Source organism: Rutilus rutilus (genome assembly GCF_951802725.1).
Source record: "Rutilus rutilus genome assembly, chromosome: 1".
NCBI lineage: Eukaryota > Metazoa > Chordata > Actinopteri > Cypriniformes > Leuciscidae > Rutilus > Rutilus rutilus.
Genome location: NC_140209.1, coordinates 29358458 through 29377778, shown reverse-complemented (window position 1 = coordinate 29377778; position 19321 = coordinate 29358458). Strand labels below are relative to the sequence as shown.

At 37.2% G+C, this 19321-nt stretch overlaps 1 protein-coding gene and 1 long non-coding RNA gene across 2 annotated transcripts in view; one reads left to right on the top strand and one right to left on the bottom strand.

Moving 5' to 3' along the window:
- The window catches only part of LOC311278113, a 415099-nt gene that overhangs the window by 195970 nt on the left and 199808 nt on the right, over positions 1-19321 (top strand). The gene's annotated exons all lie outside the window — the stretch shown is intronic.
- cfap70 (cilia and flagella associated protein 70) lies at positions 127-19316 on the bottom strand. Its single transcript, XM_084388271.1, has 26 exons — positions 19178-19316; positions 18403-18586; positions 16139-16237; positions 15975-16039; positions 15714-15893; positions 14165-14347; positions 13987-14081; positions 13795-13897; positions 13549-13683; positions 11517-11666; positions 9152-9226; positions 8963-9054; positions 8806-8866; positions 7908-8102; positions 6919-7050; positions 6651-6776; positions 4793-4926; positions 4603-4718; positions 3815-3985; positions 3610-3737; positions 2619-2771; positions 1687-1848; positions 1521-1610; positions 558-659; positions 393-440; positions 127-296 (listed from the first exon to the last, which is right to left on the bottom strand). Exons 1-26 carry the CDS (start codon positions 19244-19246, stop codon positions 216-218), a joined length of 3129 nt encoding a protein of 1042 aa, XP_084244397.1. The 5' UTR covers positions 19247-19316; the 3' UTR covers positions 127-215.

Sequence of the window (19321 nt, the reverse complement as noted above, 5' to 3'; positions counted from 1 at the left end):
GCTGTAGACTTATTCACATAGAATTAAAATGATTAATACAACTTTATAGTTGCTGTCCTTGGTGTGAACGGGCCTTGTGTAGCAAATATCACCAAGATCACCCGATGCACAAGAAAGACTACAGTAGATTGTTAAAAGTCATATTTTATTATCATTTACACGTTTTTATATTAGGATTAAGTAATTAATGCTTTTTAATGTTTAAAATTTCATTTTCAGAAGGAAGGGTTTCCGAACCCAACGCGTGACTGCAGGTCGTGGATCTCCTGTAGAAGTGACTCTTTTTGTAAATTCATCTGTGAAACCAAACATAAAAGAGGGCAAAAATTCAACATATTTCGATACCAAAGACTTTAATATTCACAAACACCTCAACATTACACAATACAAACCTTCATGGCGTATTTATACGACTGCTCTGCCTCTAGTTTTCGGCCAGTCTGGAAAGACAAAGCAACTAAAGTCAAATCTGAAGTAAAAAAGTTCTGTTCCTTTGCTCTCTGCTTCCTACAATTTCACAAGAGGGAATGAATGACTGAAAGACAGCAGTCCCTCACCTGTAAACAGACCAGACACAGGTAAGCCCACACCTCTGGATTCCTGTTATTCAGTGTGTTGGCTTCAGTCAGCGCCTCTTCAGCCTCACTCAGCTCCTCCAGCTGAAGATACAGCAAAACACACTCTACTACATGCCTTCTATCATCTGGTTGATACTTTATACTTTTATAGAAAGTGAAAGCCTTTTATTAGTGTAATTGTGAAAACATCCATCTTCAGGTTGAGGTTTACGTGTCTTTTTGCAGAGACATCTTTTGACTGATTTTGATAAAGTAAACCTAAGAATAACTGTTATATTGTTAGTAATATTTCGAGATGAACATTTACTGAAGTGAAGCAACTTATCCATACATCATTTGTAGAAAAATCATGTTTAATTGCGAGTATAAAATATGATCCAGTAGGCTTTTGAGGAATGCTTATTTGCTCATCTGTCAATCCTCCTTGTATTGAATTGCATTATAAAAATTGTAGAGCTTTGATCATAAAACTAAGCGTTTAAATACCATCTTAAGACATATTATCGGGAGATATAGAATCACAACTGATATTTATATGCATTTTATGTAAGATCTCATTGATTTATATTACAAGCTATCAGAATTTCATCTTACTTTTTGACCACCCTTAACCCTGTAAAGCCTGACATATGAGATAATAGTCAGAAATATATATATATATATATATTCTTTTTTGAATGGAACTGTTTATATATAATCTCATCTAAATATTTTTTTCCACCACCATGTTTCTTTAGGGGCTTCTTATTCTATTATGAATATTATTATGGAATATTAAGAAAGTGACCACTGTTGACTTCATGTTGATTGAACATTGCAGTGACATGATCTGTGATTAGATCGTGTCAAAATCCTCAAGGCAGTTCTTGGCTAATGGCAAAATCCACTGGCATGCTACAGACACAGACGGATCTTCTAAATGCCTCATGGGTATATACTCACTCTATAGCAGGAGATTCCCAGCCTGAGCCAAGTGAGGCATGACGGAGAGCGTTTGCAGACGCGCAGGAACACAGCTTTGGCTTTTTCATACTAAAGAGAGAATGAAACACACATGATAAGTAAAAAATAACTCATAAAGAAGATTGAAGGATTAATAGGAACTCACTTCTCCGTCCTGCAGGTAGATGGAGCCCAGACGGAGGGATACGGAGTGTGTGTCTGAAGCGTCCAGCACAGAATCCAGCGTCCGCTCATAGCAGCTCTGAGCCTGAGCGTAATCGGCCCTCGCGTGATGCAAGTGACCCCACAGGGCCCATGTGTCTGGGTTCTGCCGGGATCAAATACCAAGAGAAAGCGATGAATCCCAGGTGCATCTAAAAACCTAGTGATGGGGGCTTTCGAAACACCAATCGTTTGTTTTGAAGCAGTGATTTGGAGCGTGTATCAAATGCGGTGTTGAAATGCTACGTCGTAATTACTGTAATGTGCAACATGTGACGTTCACTATCACACTAACAACGCCTAAATGAATCTGCAGCCGTCAGGTGGTACAAGTATGAGGTTTTCTCAGCTTACAAGTTGTAATTACGAGGTCTACGAGGATGTGAACGCTTTTTACAAGGTTTCACAAGTTGAAATCTTGTAATTATGCTAATTACGACATGAACGCACCTAAACTGCCAAAGTCACATGATTTCAGTACAGTTTCGAAACAAAAAGTTTAATAAATTTGTAAACATTTTTAATGACACATTTGTATAATAAAGAGAAGAGTCAATATTCTCTTATTGGACTGAATAACCAAAAAAACAAGCTCTCCATGAAAACATAATAAAATAACATATAATACAGAGACATCATATTTAGTGGTATTAGATGATTTGCTAATTGCATTTAATAGATTCCAGTTTTCATGCATGTTTGGGCTGTGTTTCCATTGCATTTACACCATTTTGACCAGCAGGGGTCACCAGCGCGTGGTGTTTCAAGTGCTTCCAAACAGTGAATCGTTTTTGAACAATTGGTTCAATTGGTTCAAAGTTTCTACATTTCTCCCATCACTATCAGTACCCAGTAAAGGGAATGATTTGTGCAGACCTGGATGTTGTGGATCAGCGCCTCCTTCAGGCTGGCCTCAGCGCTGTCGTGTTCTCCTCTCAGCAGATGAAGCCGGGCCAGAGCGAGATGATACGAGCTGATGGTTCCTCTGTCTGGAGAGAGCAGCTCTAGAGCCAGAGTCCGCTGGGACATCTGGACGGACACAATTCAGCATTAACTATTAACATACACATTCAAATGTGCTTCGTTCTTGCTGTTTACTGTACTATGTAGAAATTCAAAACTCAAAGCTCATCTTCTGTCCACATTTCGAATCTAAACTGCAAAAAATGGATAATTCAGAAAAAAGTCACTCATCATTAGCATAAGACCGCTCACATCCTGCAACTCCTGATGAGACAACCTGAGGTTAATCGATCATAACGTACAGGGTATTTATAAACATCTACACTATTGTTCAAAAGTTTGGGGTCAGTTTTGGAAGAAATTAATACTTTTATTCAGCAAGGATGCATTAAATTGATCAAAAGTGACAGTAAAGACAATTATAATGTTACAAATGTTAACATGAAATGCTGTTCTTTTAAACTTTCTATTCATCAAAGAATCCTGAAAAAAGTCTTCAGCATTGATAAAAAAACATAAATCTTGAGCAGCAAATCATCATATTAGAATGATTTCTGAAGGATCATGTGACACTGAAGACTGGAGTAATGATGCTGAAAATTCAGCTTTGATCACAGGAATAAATTACATTTTAAAATATATTACAATAGAAAAAAGCTATTTTAAACGGTAGTAATATTTCACAATATTTTTGATCAAATAAATGCAGCCTTGGTGAGCATGAGACTTAAAAAAAAAGACATTTGAAAACTTAAAGACAGCAGCAAAACAGCCTTTTAAGTGTAACATTTTTTTTGAGAAACTTTGACGAACATTATAACATTATAAATGGACTCCTTTAATGTAAAAGTGAGTCATTTGAGACTGATGTGCACAGGATCTACTGACGTCACCATCCGCTGACCTGTAATGCATAGTTCTGCAGGAGAAACCACACTGTCTCCATGAAGATAGTGGTTTGGTGTTGCTCTTCCTGTTTTCTCTCCTGGCAGTTCTGTGGGATGTCTTCTTCGTGCACAGCGCCAACGCCACCTTTAAAGCAAATGATCCCATATGAGCTATAAAGGAAAGGGCATTTGTCACAGAGCAGACAGAAAAGAGGTGGTCACCTGTCTCACTCGTTTCATCATTCTGCTCCTTCTCCTGACCAGACTGAGTCTCTGAGGTTATTTTTGCTCCAGATGTCTGGTCATTTTTCATGACTGAAATAAAATGCCTATTGGCCTCCCGAAAAGCCATTTCTGCCTGGATGAACTTCTCCTGAGCCTGGGAGAACACACCTGACAACAATTTGACACATATTTTCATCATTCCGTCAAAATTATTGTGCACACTAACTACATAATGTTGCAAAATGAACTCAAATGAATGAGTATGATATGACAGAATATTAAAAAGAAAACACTATCGTTCAAAAGCTGGGGTAGATATGATTTGTTTTGTCTTTTTAATGTGCATTTATTTGATCAAAATAATACAGTAAAAACAGTAATATTGTGAATTATTTTTACTATTTAAAATAGCTGTTTTCTATTTTAACATGTTAAAATGTTCAGCATCATTACTCCAGTCTTCAGTGTCACAGGATCCTTCAGAAATCATTCTAATATGATGATTTGATGCTCAAAAAATATTTCTGATTATTATCAGTGTTGAAAACAGTTGTGCTGCTTCATATTTTTGTGGAAACTGTGATATATTTTTTCGTTGTTGAACAGAAAGTTCAAAAGAACAGCCTTTTTTTTAACTATAAATCTTTTTTTAACATTAAACATGTCTTTACTGTCACTTTTGATCAATTGAATGCATCCTTGCTCAATAAAAGTACTAATTTCTTCATCTTTCTAACCCCAAACTTTTGAGCATTAGTGCATGTGCTGTTTAATTCTGTTCTCACCAAATAAAGTCCAGGCGACCACATTGTTCGGCTCCACACTAGTCGCCCTTTCAAAGAAGGTCTCTGCATCCTCATAGCGTCCATTCATGTCAGACAGGACACCGCACATGAGCAAACTGCACCAAACCCCACAGAAGAAGTCAGAAAAGAGTTTTTAGAGACCTATTCTGAGTCATTTCTGTCTGCTAACCTGGGTATGTGTGTTTGCTCAATGGATAAGGCCTGTTGAAAGCACTGCTCGGCCATCAGGTGGTCAGCGGTCAGCATGTGGAACGCTCCATAATCAAACCAGTGGGACGGGTCACTGCGGTCTCGAATCAAACACTACAGAGGCAAATTCAGAGAGACATGAGTCACATTCAATGATACTGTCATATCACAAATGATTGCTAAATCTCCGTTTGAAATGGCACACTGTCATTAGAAGGAGTTTGTTGTTTATGCATGAGATACCATAATTATATGCGACATTTTTCATAAAATATGGTGCGTTCATGCTTGAAATGCCAAATTGATCTTTTCCTTGCATTAAATTAACATCAAGGGGTTTCACTCGGCAGGGTTTGTTGTCAACTCATTATTCTCAATGGTTAATCTCATTCTCATTACTGTAAGACAATGTTTTTTTAAAAACCAGCATAATACAGATAATATAGATCCTTTCTGCAAACTCAAGGTCGCTTTACAATGAAATGACAAATAAAATGACAGCGAAACATAGAGAACATACAGATAACATATTCAATTTTTTCTTTCTTTTGATTTGTGGGTGAAATATGACCGAACACGTTGTTTCCTGGTTAGGTATAAAACCATTATGTAGTTTACACTGCATCCTAAACATTCAGTATACAGTATATTACTGTAATAATGGTTTATCATTTTATTGTGTGTTGTGCACTCAGATTTCAGATTTGCAATGCATTCGTACATAAATGCTTCCAAAGCCTACCCTGGCAATCCAGAGTTCTTGCAAGAGCACAAGTTGAATTTGCTAAGTGAGTTTACTCTGGCGTCGAGTAATGACGCTCATTAAATATGCCCTTGTATCCGAGCTGCACCAATCACATTGGGTTATCTGATATAGGCGGGCCAGAGGCGAGCTAAACAGATGACGACAGCGCTGTGACGTCGAAGTCATTAGTAAACATTGCAAGATGGCTATGGATGAACACCAGTTGTTTGAAACGGCTTTGGCTGCTATAATGAACGAGTTAGACTTGGCTTTTTATCTAAAAGAGGAACAGAAGACGGCGCTCAAATCATTCTTTTGCAAGAAGGAAGTTTTTGCTGTTTTGCCGACCGGATACGGCATGATTCTAATCTACCAGTTATCTCCGCTGGGAGCTAAGCGTATGGGGTTTATTGTTGTGATTGGTCGTAGTGTTATCCAATTGTGTGCAGTGAGATTTTCAAATGCATGCTTGGTGCCGCCCCTCGAGCTGGCCGATAATCTTTTAGATTTAGGTCTGGATTTCCAGGCTATCCAAAGCCCATTTGATCTTTCGAAAATGTTTTTTAGTATTATGACAGCATTATTATCAACAGCGACTAGAAAAGCTGTATTATTCATGCCAGGCCAGTAGTTGGCGATGTCACTTTGTAAAGAAACACTACGCACCTATAGTCTGAATACGTAATGCACATTCGCACGATGTCACTGTTTTCACAAATTCAGGTTTTGGTAGTTTACATGGAGATGATAATGGTAGCCTATAGTTTTCAAAAACGTGCACTTTGAAACCTGTTTTCAAAAGTTAGCATTTTCATGCCCCCAAAACGCTGTTGTCTCGTAAATGAACGGCCAAAGCGCAGTTTTACGTTTTTTTCGTTGAAAACGGTGTCGTGTAAACGGCTCCTAAAAGTCAATGAAAACAAAACATAAACCTGACAATAATAGTATTTCAATGACACTAAAATACTGCTTTACACTATAATATAAACTACTGTAAAAAAACAACATATGTACATGTATTATGATAGTATTATGATGATCGAGACAGTCGAGTATGTTATTTTTAAGCATCAAAAGTGCAGTAATGCTTTACCTCCTGATAGTACTGTGCCGCCAGCTGGTAGTCCGTGTTGAGTTCAGCCTCTTTGGCGAAGTGTTTGAGTTGAGCGCAGCTCAGCAGAGGCTCATGATGCGTGTCCTGAGAGTCCACTGACAGGCTCTGATTCAATAGAGTGCATGAAAACACAACTGATAATAATACAGACCCTAAAGCACCGATGTTCAATGTTCAGATCAGTAACTCTCAGCACGAGTGATGCTTCCTTTGACAGATCACACAAATTAATATTTTGAGGCGTCACCTTATTGAGAGCAGCATGCATCTCGTCCACCAGGAACACGTAGAGCTGACTGAGGAACGCTTGGAGCTGTTCGGGGTCTGAGAAGGCCTCTGTCCTCAACATCTTCTCTCTTACGATCCGGACCACAGAGTACTGACACATGCAACAAACACCAGGAGCTCATTAGCATATATGCTAATCAGTCTGCCCTGATAAACAACAGTATGAATCATAATAAAGGTTGTTTACATGTAGAAGTCCAAAACACGCATGTGTTGTTATTTTTAATTTAAACTAAATCTATTAGAAATTATTTTTGTTAATTGAAGTAAAAAAAAATGAAGAAAAAAAATGAAGATTTTTTTTTTTAATTTAAGCTAATCAGAAATATTTAAAACATGAATGAGCTTTACAAAAGCACATAAAGAATAACTCAAATTAAATTAATTAAATGCTTTTACAGTACAACGGTACTAAAACTATAAAAAATGTAAAATTGTTTTCATTAACTGAAAATAAAGGTGATTTAAATATAGATATAAAAACTTAAAATGAAAATTAGAAATGCCACCTTGGCAGCTAGTGACTGAAATAAAGTAAATGTAAGTACTAAAATTACTTAAACCGGAATACCTACTATTACTATAGCTAAAATAAAATTAAAGCCAAATAGAAATTTGTTTAAATGTATTTTAATTTTAATTATAAATTAAAAAACGTATACAAATGATGAAAGCACATAACAAAATTAATAAAATAAAATTATATAAAATATAAAAATAAAAGCTATTATATATATATATATATATATATACTGTATATTAAATGCTATAGTGTAATATAATATATTACATTAAAATAACACTGAAACCAACCAGCTTAAAATCTAAAGGAAAGAGAAAGGAAATGGTTAATAAACACTAAATTATAGCATTTTTGTAGCAAGAAACCTTGAATAACATTAAATGGAGTAAATTAAAAATGACACATTTAACATGATTCAAATTCACCTTCATCTGTTCCTTGAAGGCAAAGTATTTCCCAGAGCAGTTGAGTTCTCCGAGCAGCTGGGTTTTGCGCTGTTCCTGCAGGACGGGGTCCAGAGGTTTCCCTCCAGGTACAAACGCGCTCCCGAACAGCTGCTGGTACTGATCCAACACCTGGGCGGCCACACTCGCTATCTGAGACTGGTATTCCTGTACTGCCTGATAATACCATGCACATTTATTATTAATAATATGATTTATTAGCTATTTGGATGTCTTATTTCACAGCCAAAATCTTAATAAAAATTAGATTTACGTCAGTAGGTGGTGATACATGACCGTCTTTATGAGCGAGCCACTGATTCATTCATTCAACCGATTCGTTCAAAAGCACAGGAACAGGCACTGAATCTAATGATTCACTCAAACACGCTGATTCATTCAGGAAGAAAACAGGTGTGTTTGACATGAAGCGGCGCTGCACAGACTGATCGGTGTATGACATTAAAGAGAGAGCTGACGGCTCCGTCGCAGTACTTTGATGACATACACTGATCGGTCTACGCCACGTCAACTCAAACACACCAAAAAATAACTGTCTGAATGAGCGAGTCACTGAATCACTCAACCGATTCTTACATATCCAGAACAGCAGCACGACTGCAAGTGCTTTATTGTTTAATAATGCAACTCATAAATTTGAATGCAAATTCAAAATGCTTCATTGTCATACAAATATTGTTACAGTAAAAAATATTCCTTTCTGAAATATGACCCAGGCATTTCATAGCAAGTTTCAGCCATTCTCTTTTGCCATGATAGTGTTAACTGTTATAGACAAATGATTTCCCATAGATCTGACTGCGAGAGGAAAATATCTGACAGAAATAGTGAGAAAACAGGAAAAAAATGTGGTTTTTACTTTTTCTGCACCTGCTGGCCGTCGAGGCAGAGGAGGTCTGGGAGGAACCAACTCCTTCACACTGTATCAGACAGAATCAATTAATCTGAAGCACTCTCTAAACACACTTTGAAGACAAAACAAGGCTTTGAATTTGAGAGAAGCTCTTTCCTATTACCGTCTGGCCAGCTCCTCCGGTGGTCTCTTGGGAACCAGCGGCTTTTCCATAGCAATTTCAATAATGATGTACGATCTTGAATCGGTATACATCTGAGATAATGACAAAAGGGAAGATCACACCTTACCAAGACTTTATATTTCATATTTGACTGCTTCATTTTGATGCATACGTGACGGATGAACTGACCTGTCCCTCCGTGTTCACCGGTGGCTCCAGTCCAGTCACACTTTCAGACTGAGCAGATTTTCCCTGGGAATCTGGCTATAGAAAGAGGAAATCATTATTCTTTCCTAAGTAGTCCCATTACTTACTATCTAAACTTATTGAAAAGCGTTGTATTAAAGGAGAACTTGGTAACTTTTTTAACGTAATAAAACTGTCTAGAAATCATTTGGATGGTTAAACAACCTGTTCTGGTGATATTGGTGACTTTCCCCGCTCCCCCCAGCGTTCCCAGGCGGAAAACCAACCTTGCAACTTGGGGACTACCGTCCCGGCAAGATAGAAATGGGAAGTCTCGTGAGAAGCGAGAACGAGAATGAGAACGAGCGCGAAACACAAATTGCTTTACGGCAATTCGACATAAACACACACGCATGTATGATGTATTACCAGATTACCCACCTCGGTAGACATAGCTCCACACGATACAGTTGGCTTGCTCCGATCATAACAAACGCACATGAGCAGCGGTAGAGAGGGGGAGGAGGCCGCCGCAAGTGAGTTTTTTACGACTGTGTTGTGAAATATACGCCCACCACAGCTGTAGGGGGAGCTCGTGGGGAAAACATGCGACAACAAAAGGGAAAATCAGCGAAGAAGTGACTAGAGTTCGCTAGAGTTACCGAGTTCTCCTTTAAAATAAACATTAAACGGCATTCAAAAACTATTTCACTTGCGCAATGTGATGTACACTTCTGTTCAAAAGACTGGGGTCAGTATTTTTTATTTTTATTTATTTAAATTAACACTTTTTTATTTTTTAATGAAATTAATATGTTTATCCAGCAAGGAATGCTGATTATCAATCATAAATTGATAATTATATTATAAATATATAATATTACAAAAGATTTCTATTTAAAAAAGATTTTTTTTTTCTATTTGTCAAAGAATCCTGAACAAAAAAAATTATTGTGTGTATCACAAAAATATTAAGCATCACAACTGTTTTCAACATTATTAATAATACAAAGTATTTCTTGAGCATTAAATCATCATATTAGAATGATTTCTGAAGGATCATGTGACACTGAAGACTGAAGTAATGATGCGGAAAATTCAGCTTTGATCACAGGAATAAATTACACTTTAAAATATATCAAAATATAAAACAAAAATTGTAATTATATTTCAAAATATTACTGATTTTACTGTATTTTTGATCAAATAAATGCAGCCTTGGTGAGCAGAAGAGACTTTCAAAAATATATTTTTTTTAAATTACCAACCCAAACCTTTGAACATTAGTGTAATTCATAGTGACTGTGGATATTCAGTGAGGTGAAAAAATAGAAGGGCGGAGCAATTGAGATTTATTTAATATCTCAATTGTTTATCTCAATATCTCAACAGAGATTCTCAAATCTCATTTCTCATTAGAAAAAAACTACCGTAATCTCAGCGTCTCAAACCATGCTCAGATTTGCCAAGTTAGCAAAGTCAATCAAAAAGTCTGAGATCTCCATACAAACTCATGATTTCCCATCAAATTCTCTCACGATCAAATGACATATTCATTTAATAACTCTAAAGTCATTCCGTTGTCTCACTTGTTTCTCCATCGACATTTTAATAGTTGTTAGTTAAACGAAACTCATTAGAGATCTGGATTAAACATCACTGAGCCGTGAAAAGACATTATTTGTGTATCGCGCAGCTGCGGCGTCAGATGCTCGGTCGGTGTGTGTTCCTCGCCTCGCTCCGTCTGCTGAAGAGCCACGGGGCGTCAGAGAGGGGTAGATGAGCAAAGGAGATGATTCACCGCAATCTGCTGCTATTACAGCTAATAGGTTCGGGAAGCGTGCCTCGGCCACAGATCCGGATTTAATTAGGGGGGGTATCAAAAACGAGCCCCGATGCCGTACGGAGAGGGGAAGAGATGGCATCTGCTCCAAACGACTCTATGACGTCTCGTTCGGGTGAAACGTATGCTTTGTGTGCGTGACATTTGAAAGCAGCTGTGACTTTGAGGAACTTTGTACTGCTCTGAAGTCGCTTTTCATAGCTCATTAGTGACTTCATGTTGTGTTCTGTCAAGCATCATCTTTGTCTCAGATGTTTCTCCTACAATTTATCAGGAGAAATCAAAATAAACTCAAATAGTTGTCAAGCAGAAAGAGTACTGAGCTATAAATGAATGTGGATAGCAGCTTAGGCTGCTTAATTATGGAGAATTTGATGAGATACATTCGAGCTCGTATTGAAATCTCTGACTTTTCATTGAGATTTTTTGGTATCTGAGCAGACTTTTGTTTGAGGCAGTGGAATTTCAAACACCTAAAGGAGAATGTATTGATATACTAATAAGATCTTTTTTTTTTTTCTATACCTTTTTGGGAACCTCTTTGTTTCCTCTCTGGTTGTCTAAGGTTTTACTCTGAAACGCCCTTAAGGATTCGACGGAGGAATTGTTTCGAGTTCGGCCCGGTGCCGGCGGTGCTCTGCTGAGCTCCTTCAGAACGCTGTAGGTCCTCTGAGTCTGGAACAGCACATAAAACAAGATTCACTGTCAAAGAATCAATCTTAAATTAATATGCACTTCGTATTGTTTATATGTTTCGCTAGCTGATTCAAAAGTGGTCATGGACTTTATAATGGCATCTGTTGATTTGGACACAGCATCACAAGCTTTTTGTTGGACCATTTAAAAGTATTGGTCAAAAGTACAGTGAATGTTTGGGTGTAAAACTTATATGAATCTAAAACTAGTTTAATGCAACTTTAAGCACCATCCCTGACTTAAAATGATACAGGAGATATCAGCTTCATCACTGCAAAACATGATTTTCTGACTCAATATTTTTGTCTTGTTTTCAATTACAAATATCTAAACATTTTTAAATCAAGATGCATAATAAGCAAAATTACTTTAAGTCCCCCTGTGGTGAAAATTAAGGTTTTAATATTGTTTATATGTCTATGTGGTGTTTTTAATATGCTTTAAGACAAACCATGTGTAAATTCATAAGTATTTTCTCCTTAAAACTGAAGTGAAAAAACACGGTTTGAAATCGCTGGTGTTTCTGACGTCACAAACTACCTTGTAGCCAATCAGATCAAAGTGTGATCATCAACAATTGGATCTCTGAGCTGGAGTGAGTGAGTGGAGGCGGGGCTCATTTGCATATTCATAGAACTGTGTATACTAAATGAGGCGAGGGTGTAGAGTTACATTCAAGCTATTTTAAGGCATGAAGAGATTTTTTTCACCGAATAAAAGCTTAAATATGTCATTTTGGTGATCAAAGATGAGTTTTAAGGGATAAAATGATTGCCTACAGGGGGGCTTTAAAGGGATAGTTCACTTTGAAATTAATTTTTGATATGTTTTAGCTTACCTCAAGGGCATCCAAGATGTAGGTGTCTTTGTTTCCGCAGTAGTTTCAATTTTGATATTTTTAGGTCAAACCGTTCTTGTCTGTCAGTCATATAATGCAGGTCTATGGTCACTGTCTCAAAACACAAGCACAGAGTCCAAATTAAAACAATTCCCCATCGTCCAAATGAAACAATTCCCCATCATAAGTACACATTGATGGCCTAAGACACGAAACAAGCGGTTTGTGTGAGAAAACGAACAGTATTTATATCGTTGTTATCTCTTGAAAACAGCACACGTCCAAATGATCTGACGGCGCGGGCGGGTATAGATATATAGGCCTACATAGATGTCGCCTTGGCTACGGTTTTGTTCCAATGAACTGCAGTAGCGAAGGCGACATCTAGTGTATACATCTATACCCGCCAGCGGGCGGGTATAGATATATACACTAGATGTCGCTTGGCTACGGTTTCGTTCCAATGAACTGCAGTAACCAAGGCGACATCTATATATCTATACCCGTCCGCGCCGTCAGATCATTTGGACGTGTGCTGTTTTCAAGAGATAACAACGATATAAATACTGTTCGTTTTCTCACACAAACCGCTCGTTTCGTGTCTTAGGCCATCAATGTGTACTTATGATGGGGAATTGTTTCATTTGGACGATGGGGAATTGTTTTAATTTGGACTCTGTGCTTGTGATTTGAGACAGTGACCATCGACATGCATTATATGACTGACAGACAAGAACGGTTTGACCTAAAAATATCAAAATTGAAACTACTGCGGAAACAAAGACACCTACATCTTGGATGCCCTTGAGGTAAGCTAAAACATATAAAAAATTAATTTCAAAGTGAACTATCCCTTTAAGTTTTGTTTTTTGAAAACCTTAAAACAAATGAGAGAAAAAAAAACTAAATTTCAAAGTCATTTTGCTTTAAGTCATATTTTTGCTTTCCAGTTGTGTCAGACTATGTCATTTCTGATCTTGATGCACAATTGATTTCATGTGCATATGACTTATATTCACTCGCCTTATTCAGTAGATCAGACTCATAAAACGGGTAGACTCTGTACACCCCGTGTATTCGCCGTACTCCAGGGTACAACAACGGCACCAGATCCACGTAAACCACTCCATGAAATGATAGATGTGTCTCTTCCTCCCCCTACAGCACACACAGGCAAAATTGGTTTCATCAATAAGTTATTTCTGTCTTGTTTTGGGTTTTGGGTTTTGAGGGCCATCTTGAGATGTTAAAGTTCAGGAAGTTTCTCACCAGCTTGTCTCTGGCTGTTCTCCCACCTTTGGTTGGAACCATCTGATTGGCTTTCATGATCTCAACAGGCCACAGTCTGCATTCTGCAATCCTGCGGGACAGACTAAAAAAAGCAGAAGCCATCATTGGAGAACGTGACAAATAATGGGAAAATAAATTCGAGTGCATTGATTAAAAGAGGTGTTTACTCACCTTGCCACGCCCCCTGCATCGATAAAGCATCGACGTGCCGTATCCCAGCTCACCCTATTCTCGTTACACTCCGCGTTCTCTCTGAAATCCTTGTCCTACAACCCACACACAAATCAATGTGGTGACATGCTCCATATTCCTTTCACATCCATCACTGTCCATTAACGGCTCAGATCACCTCTATCTCGGTAAGGTCTCCGTGATCCGTGTCTGTGGGTTCTGAGTCAATATAAAGGCCCTGAATGACCTCGGCTCCTGGTGTGAGAAGAGGCCCCAAGGGCCATTTTTTGGGTCTTGGCACTGGCTCCTGCGCACCGCCCATTTTTAAGATGCCATTGGAGAACAACAACACTTGCTCTTTCTGAAAAACAATTGATAATGTCAGACTTTTTATTTGTAGATGAATTATTTCTTTGAAAATAAAAATATCTTACATATATATTCTGTCATTTCACATTTTGATTTTTCTAAATGTTTTACTTCACTGGAATGGTGCAAAACTTGGTGGCGTTTGTGGCACTTGCTACATAAACAGAACTTAAACACTGAATTAATTGAAAATAATATTAGATACATTTGAATTATTTTATATTTAAAAATAATTGGTGCATAATTTAGAGGTGAATATTGTCTAGTACCATGAAACTCCTTCAAAATACAAAAAAAAAAAGAAAAAATATATATTAGTGAAACAAAATATAGTTTCATTTCTTGTCGTCTGTTCCCCGGTTTCACAGACAAGGCTTAAGTCCCAGACTACAATGCATAGTTAAATGCATATCCATAATTAAATGATCCCATTAATTTATACAATGCTTGAGCTGTTTTAAATGAATGCAACTTGCACTGGCATATCTAAAAATATGCCAATGCCATTGTTTTGTCTCAAGATGCACACCAGCAGGGTTTGAAATGAACTTTTTCATTCACCGGCCAATTTGGCTACTACATGTTTAAGTTGCTGGCCATTCAGAACTTCTACTAGCCAAAAAAAAAAAATATATATATATATATATACTGTATATACAGGACCTTGAGTCTGGAAATAAAGTTGAATTGAATTGAATACAATTTGGATTTTATAAATTAATTTATTATTCAAACAAAATCCTGTCATCCAGCCATCTCCTCCCTTCCTCTTTTATCCTCATCCTTTTCACCAAAAAATGTGTTTTAGGCAGACAGACCAGTACAGTATAAAAAACATTAAAAAATGTAGGATGTAGGAAAATAACAAAGTCTTTTCTGTTAACCAAATGCTATTTAATCTTCGCTTTTGCTTCAATGCGACTGAACAAGCACGCCGTTATTTGTTGCGTAGTGACGGGCATGTTCAAGTAAGCCAAATATGCGCAGATTCTGCGCAATACGCTGTATTTAATATATCATAATGACTCAGGAGTTGAGTATTTGCACTAAATCTGTGCCGATTTGGCTTACACAAACTTCCCCAGCAAAGTGAGTAAACACAGTAAGTAACACGCCAAATTGGCTAGTGATTTGACAGCGTTAACACTCCACAGTTGATTTTTAGCTACTTAAATGTCCTAATTGAACTAAGGTGTAATCCCGGCTTAATCTAAGCCCTGTCTGTGAAACCAGGTCTGTATGTTTTGACCACAGGTTCACAAGTGTGACCCCTAAGTAAGGAATACCAGAGGCTTAAAGTGTCTTGCTTCTTGGATGATTTGGAGAATCAAGTACTGGTTCAAGCACTTGTTTCTCACCGTGGCTGAGGCGGGAATCTGCAGGGCAGCTACGTAGCTGGATGGAGGAGTGGAGGCCTGATTCCAGACCTCAGGAACCGAATACATCGTCTCAACGGTGACCATCAGCACATTAGAGTCAGAGCGCTGGTCATCGGAGAGCAACGGCTCTGGAACGCTCACCGTCACATCTAGTGTGGACTGTACACGCAAACACACACGAGATATAAAACATGTATTTAAAAACATACTAAATTAGTGGTGTAAAAATGACTTTCTTACTTTTACGCCGTCCTCATGCACAGCAACATCATGAAGAAGCACAGTGGATGAGAAGCTACACTGACCTACAATAAAAACAGCACCGCCTCAAATCTCAATAATATGAGAATCCATAAAAAGTGGTATCAAATGTGACAAGTTTGAATAAAATGAACTAGTTTAACCTCGCAGCAGTGGGAGAAGGTCCACAACGGCTTGTCCTAGTACAGTGGTTTTCTCCTCTTTTTGTTTTTTCTCTTTTGGTAAGGTCTCGAGCACCGTTACTGAGGGCACACATACATTTCTGCTTACATTTAACCATGACTGATTTAACTCATGAAATTTAGTCTAAATAGGTTTAAATGCCGACGCTGACAGTCACCAGATTACAGTCATCACTTCTCAGACATGCCAAGACTCGATAAACACGTTTTAACATGACCAATGGATGCCGACAGGTAGTGTTGTGGGTAACGCATTACAAGTAACGAGAGTTATCAGATCACTTTTTTCAAGTAGTAAAGTAATGCATTACTTATATATTTAAAACAAAATCTCCTCTCCTGTCCCCATGTTGAGAGAAATCGTGAGTAAGAGGCAGACGCGTTGTGTGTGAACATGAATATTGTAGTTTTAGACTAAATGTGAGCAGCCATTTACTCATTTTGCACAAAAACCAGATTCAGTATTCCTCAAAATGAATAACAACAGTGAAATGCACACTCAGAATATTAAACAAACCTGCAATAATTAAATATGTGTTTGTTAAATATGTCGAATAACACAAATTTACTTTATGTATTTAATCTCACTTTATTAATCAGTGTCTTTGCTGCTGAACTTTGATGATCCAATTCAACCATAACAATGAGCAAAAAGAAAAACATCACATTTTTGTTTCTTTTTTTTCCTTTTATTGCTGAAATATGAGTGTTGAACTTTCTTCTCCTGTCTCAATTCTTCTGCGATTCAGAATGGCAGCACATCTGAAAGGTTTGTTTGAGTGGCGCCCTCTACTGGACAGGAGTGAATTTGCATTTCCATCAGCCTGAGGCTTATTTTCATTTTTGGTGTGAAAGATCCTTTACGTTTGCCATTTGTTTTTGTAAAATAAACAAGCAAGCCCAGCCCAGGTTAGAAAAAGTAACGCAAATGTAACGAAACACATTACTTTCCATAAAAAGTAACTTAGTAATGCAAATAGTTACTTTTTAGGGAGGAACGCAATTTCGTAATGCATTACTTTTAAAAGTAGCTTTTCCCAACACTGCCGACAGTAACAAACTGATTTGACAAAACACGACGAAGCACCTGTCTGTCGTGTGAACTGGCCTTAAAATTTGTAGTATATAGTACTAAGGGTGTAACGATACCCTCATGTTACGATTCGATACATATCATGATACTGAACACACGATACGATATTATTGTGATACGACATATGATAAAAGGTTAAAAAAAATTAACTGTTGATTAAAATGCTACATTTGGTTTTACATTGTGGTTGTAAATGAATAGGCTTGGATTTGGTGCTGGAAACCCAATGCACAGGACAATAGTGAAAATACAGAATTATTTTAGACGAATGTGCTTGCACTGTCACTGACTAGATATATTTAAAATAATGTTTTACTGGTAACATAAGACATTTGGCATTATCAGGACCCACAAATATCCCCCCATTGCATTATTATACATAACATTCAACATTATATATAGAAGTTTAATGTAGTACTGACACTAAAACTCTGAAAATGTGAATTTTTTCTCACACAGAAATTTGAATTTTGGGAGAACAATACACAATACATATTGTCACTATCCACGATACATGTTCATTCATTTTTGTATTACGATATATTGTTACACCCCTAGTATATACAGTATGGATGGATGGATGGAATGGAATTATATACAGTTTTCTATCTAGATTTGAACTGCAGTAAATCATTTTCTACCTTAATATTTTTGTCCTGTTTTCCATTACAAATATCTAAAAATTCTTAAATCAATATACATTTACTCAAGATATTTTCTGAAACAACAACATTAAAATTAAGTTCATGCTTAAAATACCAAAAGTATCAAAACTGACGACAGGCTGCCAGCAGCAGTGGCGTAGGGAATAAGGCACATAAAATATACTTTTGACACGATTAACCCAACGGCAGATATTAATTCTTGTTTTAAGCATAAACTCACTTAAATTTTTAACTCGCTTTTAAATTATTATTATTATTATTATTTTAGAAAACGAGACTTAATATCTTGAGTAATTTTGCTTCTCAAGTAAATGTATCTTGATTCAAGAATACCTAGATATATATTGGAAACCAAGACAAAAATATTGAGTATGAAAATTTATATTTTTTGCAGTGTGGTGGGGGTTCGAGACACATAATCAGCACCTAAAACTACAAATAAATCGTTGTGAATGTTCAATACTCACGTATGACAGGTTTATGTGCCACGTCATCCAGTGTATGTGCTGATTCTGAACATTCAAAACTACAGGTGAAGTTGTACACCACATCTTTGTCTACAGCAATGTCCAGTTTTTGTGAGTCTCCCAGCACAGATCCACTGAACTCCACCCGAACAAAACTGAGACACGAATCAGTCCTACTGCTTCTCTGAAATAATCACAAATGAACATGTATGCTTATTACAGTAAAACCTTATAACAACCTCTCACAAAGAATTTATCACAGTAGTGCCAAAATACCACACTACTGCTATTTTTACTACTGTTAAAGTAAAATCATTATAGATCAATATTATGGGATCTCATTAAAACAGTGCAAGAGGCTCTCAGAATCTCCCTGTATTTTTGTTTATTTATTTATTCGATTTTTGTTCCCCAAGTCAGTGGTGGCTAGTGCTATGTTTGTTTTATCATTATATTTAATTTCCACCGTTTTATTGTTGCAACAGTGGTGACGTTAGGGGAGACCGGGGCTAGTTGTCACACTATTTACTGCAGTGAATATTTCTCATGGTAGGTTTATTTGAAAGTCAGTTTCTTCTCTAATGTAAGACAGTTTGAACTAACGTTAGGTGTTTAAACCATATAAGTTAGCCAGAGAGAACAAGAATGTAAGACCTTACAGTAAGTGATAGCCGTTCCTCATGTGACAACTAACCCCAGTTAAGGTTTCCACGGTTTTGCACAATCATTTTAAGGCTTTTATTTAAGTGATTGTAACATGATTTGAGTGACTTACCAAGTTATTTCCAGAGAGAACAGTGATCTGCACTGGAACAGCTCTCGCAAACTCTCTGTGATTCTCCATGTTGACAAACTAAACGAGTTTCTCTCCTCAACACGACTGTTGCTCAGCGCTCACTTATTTCCACAGCAACGACGC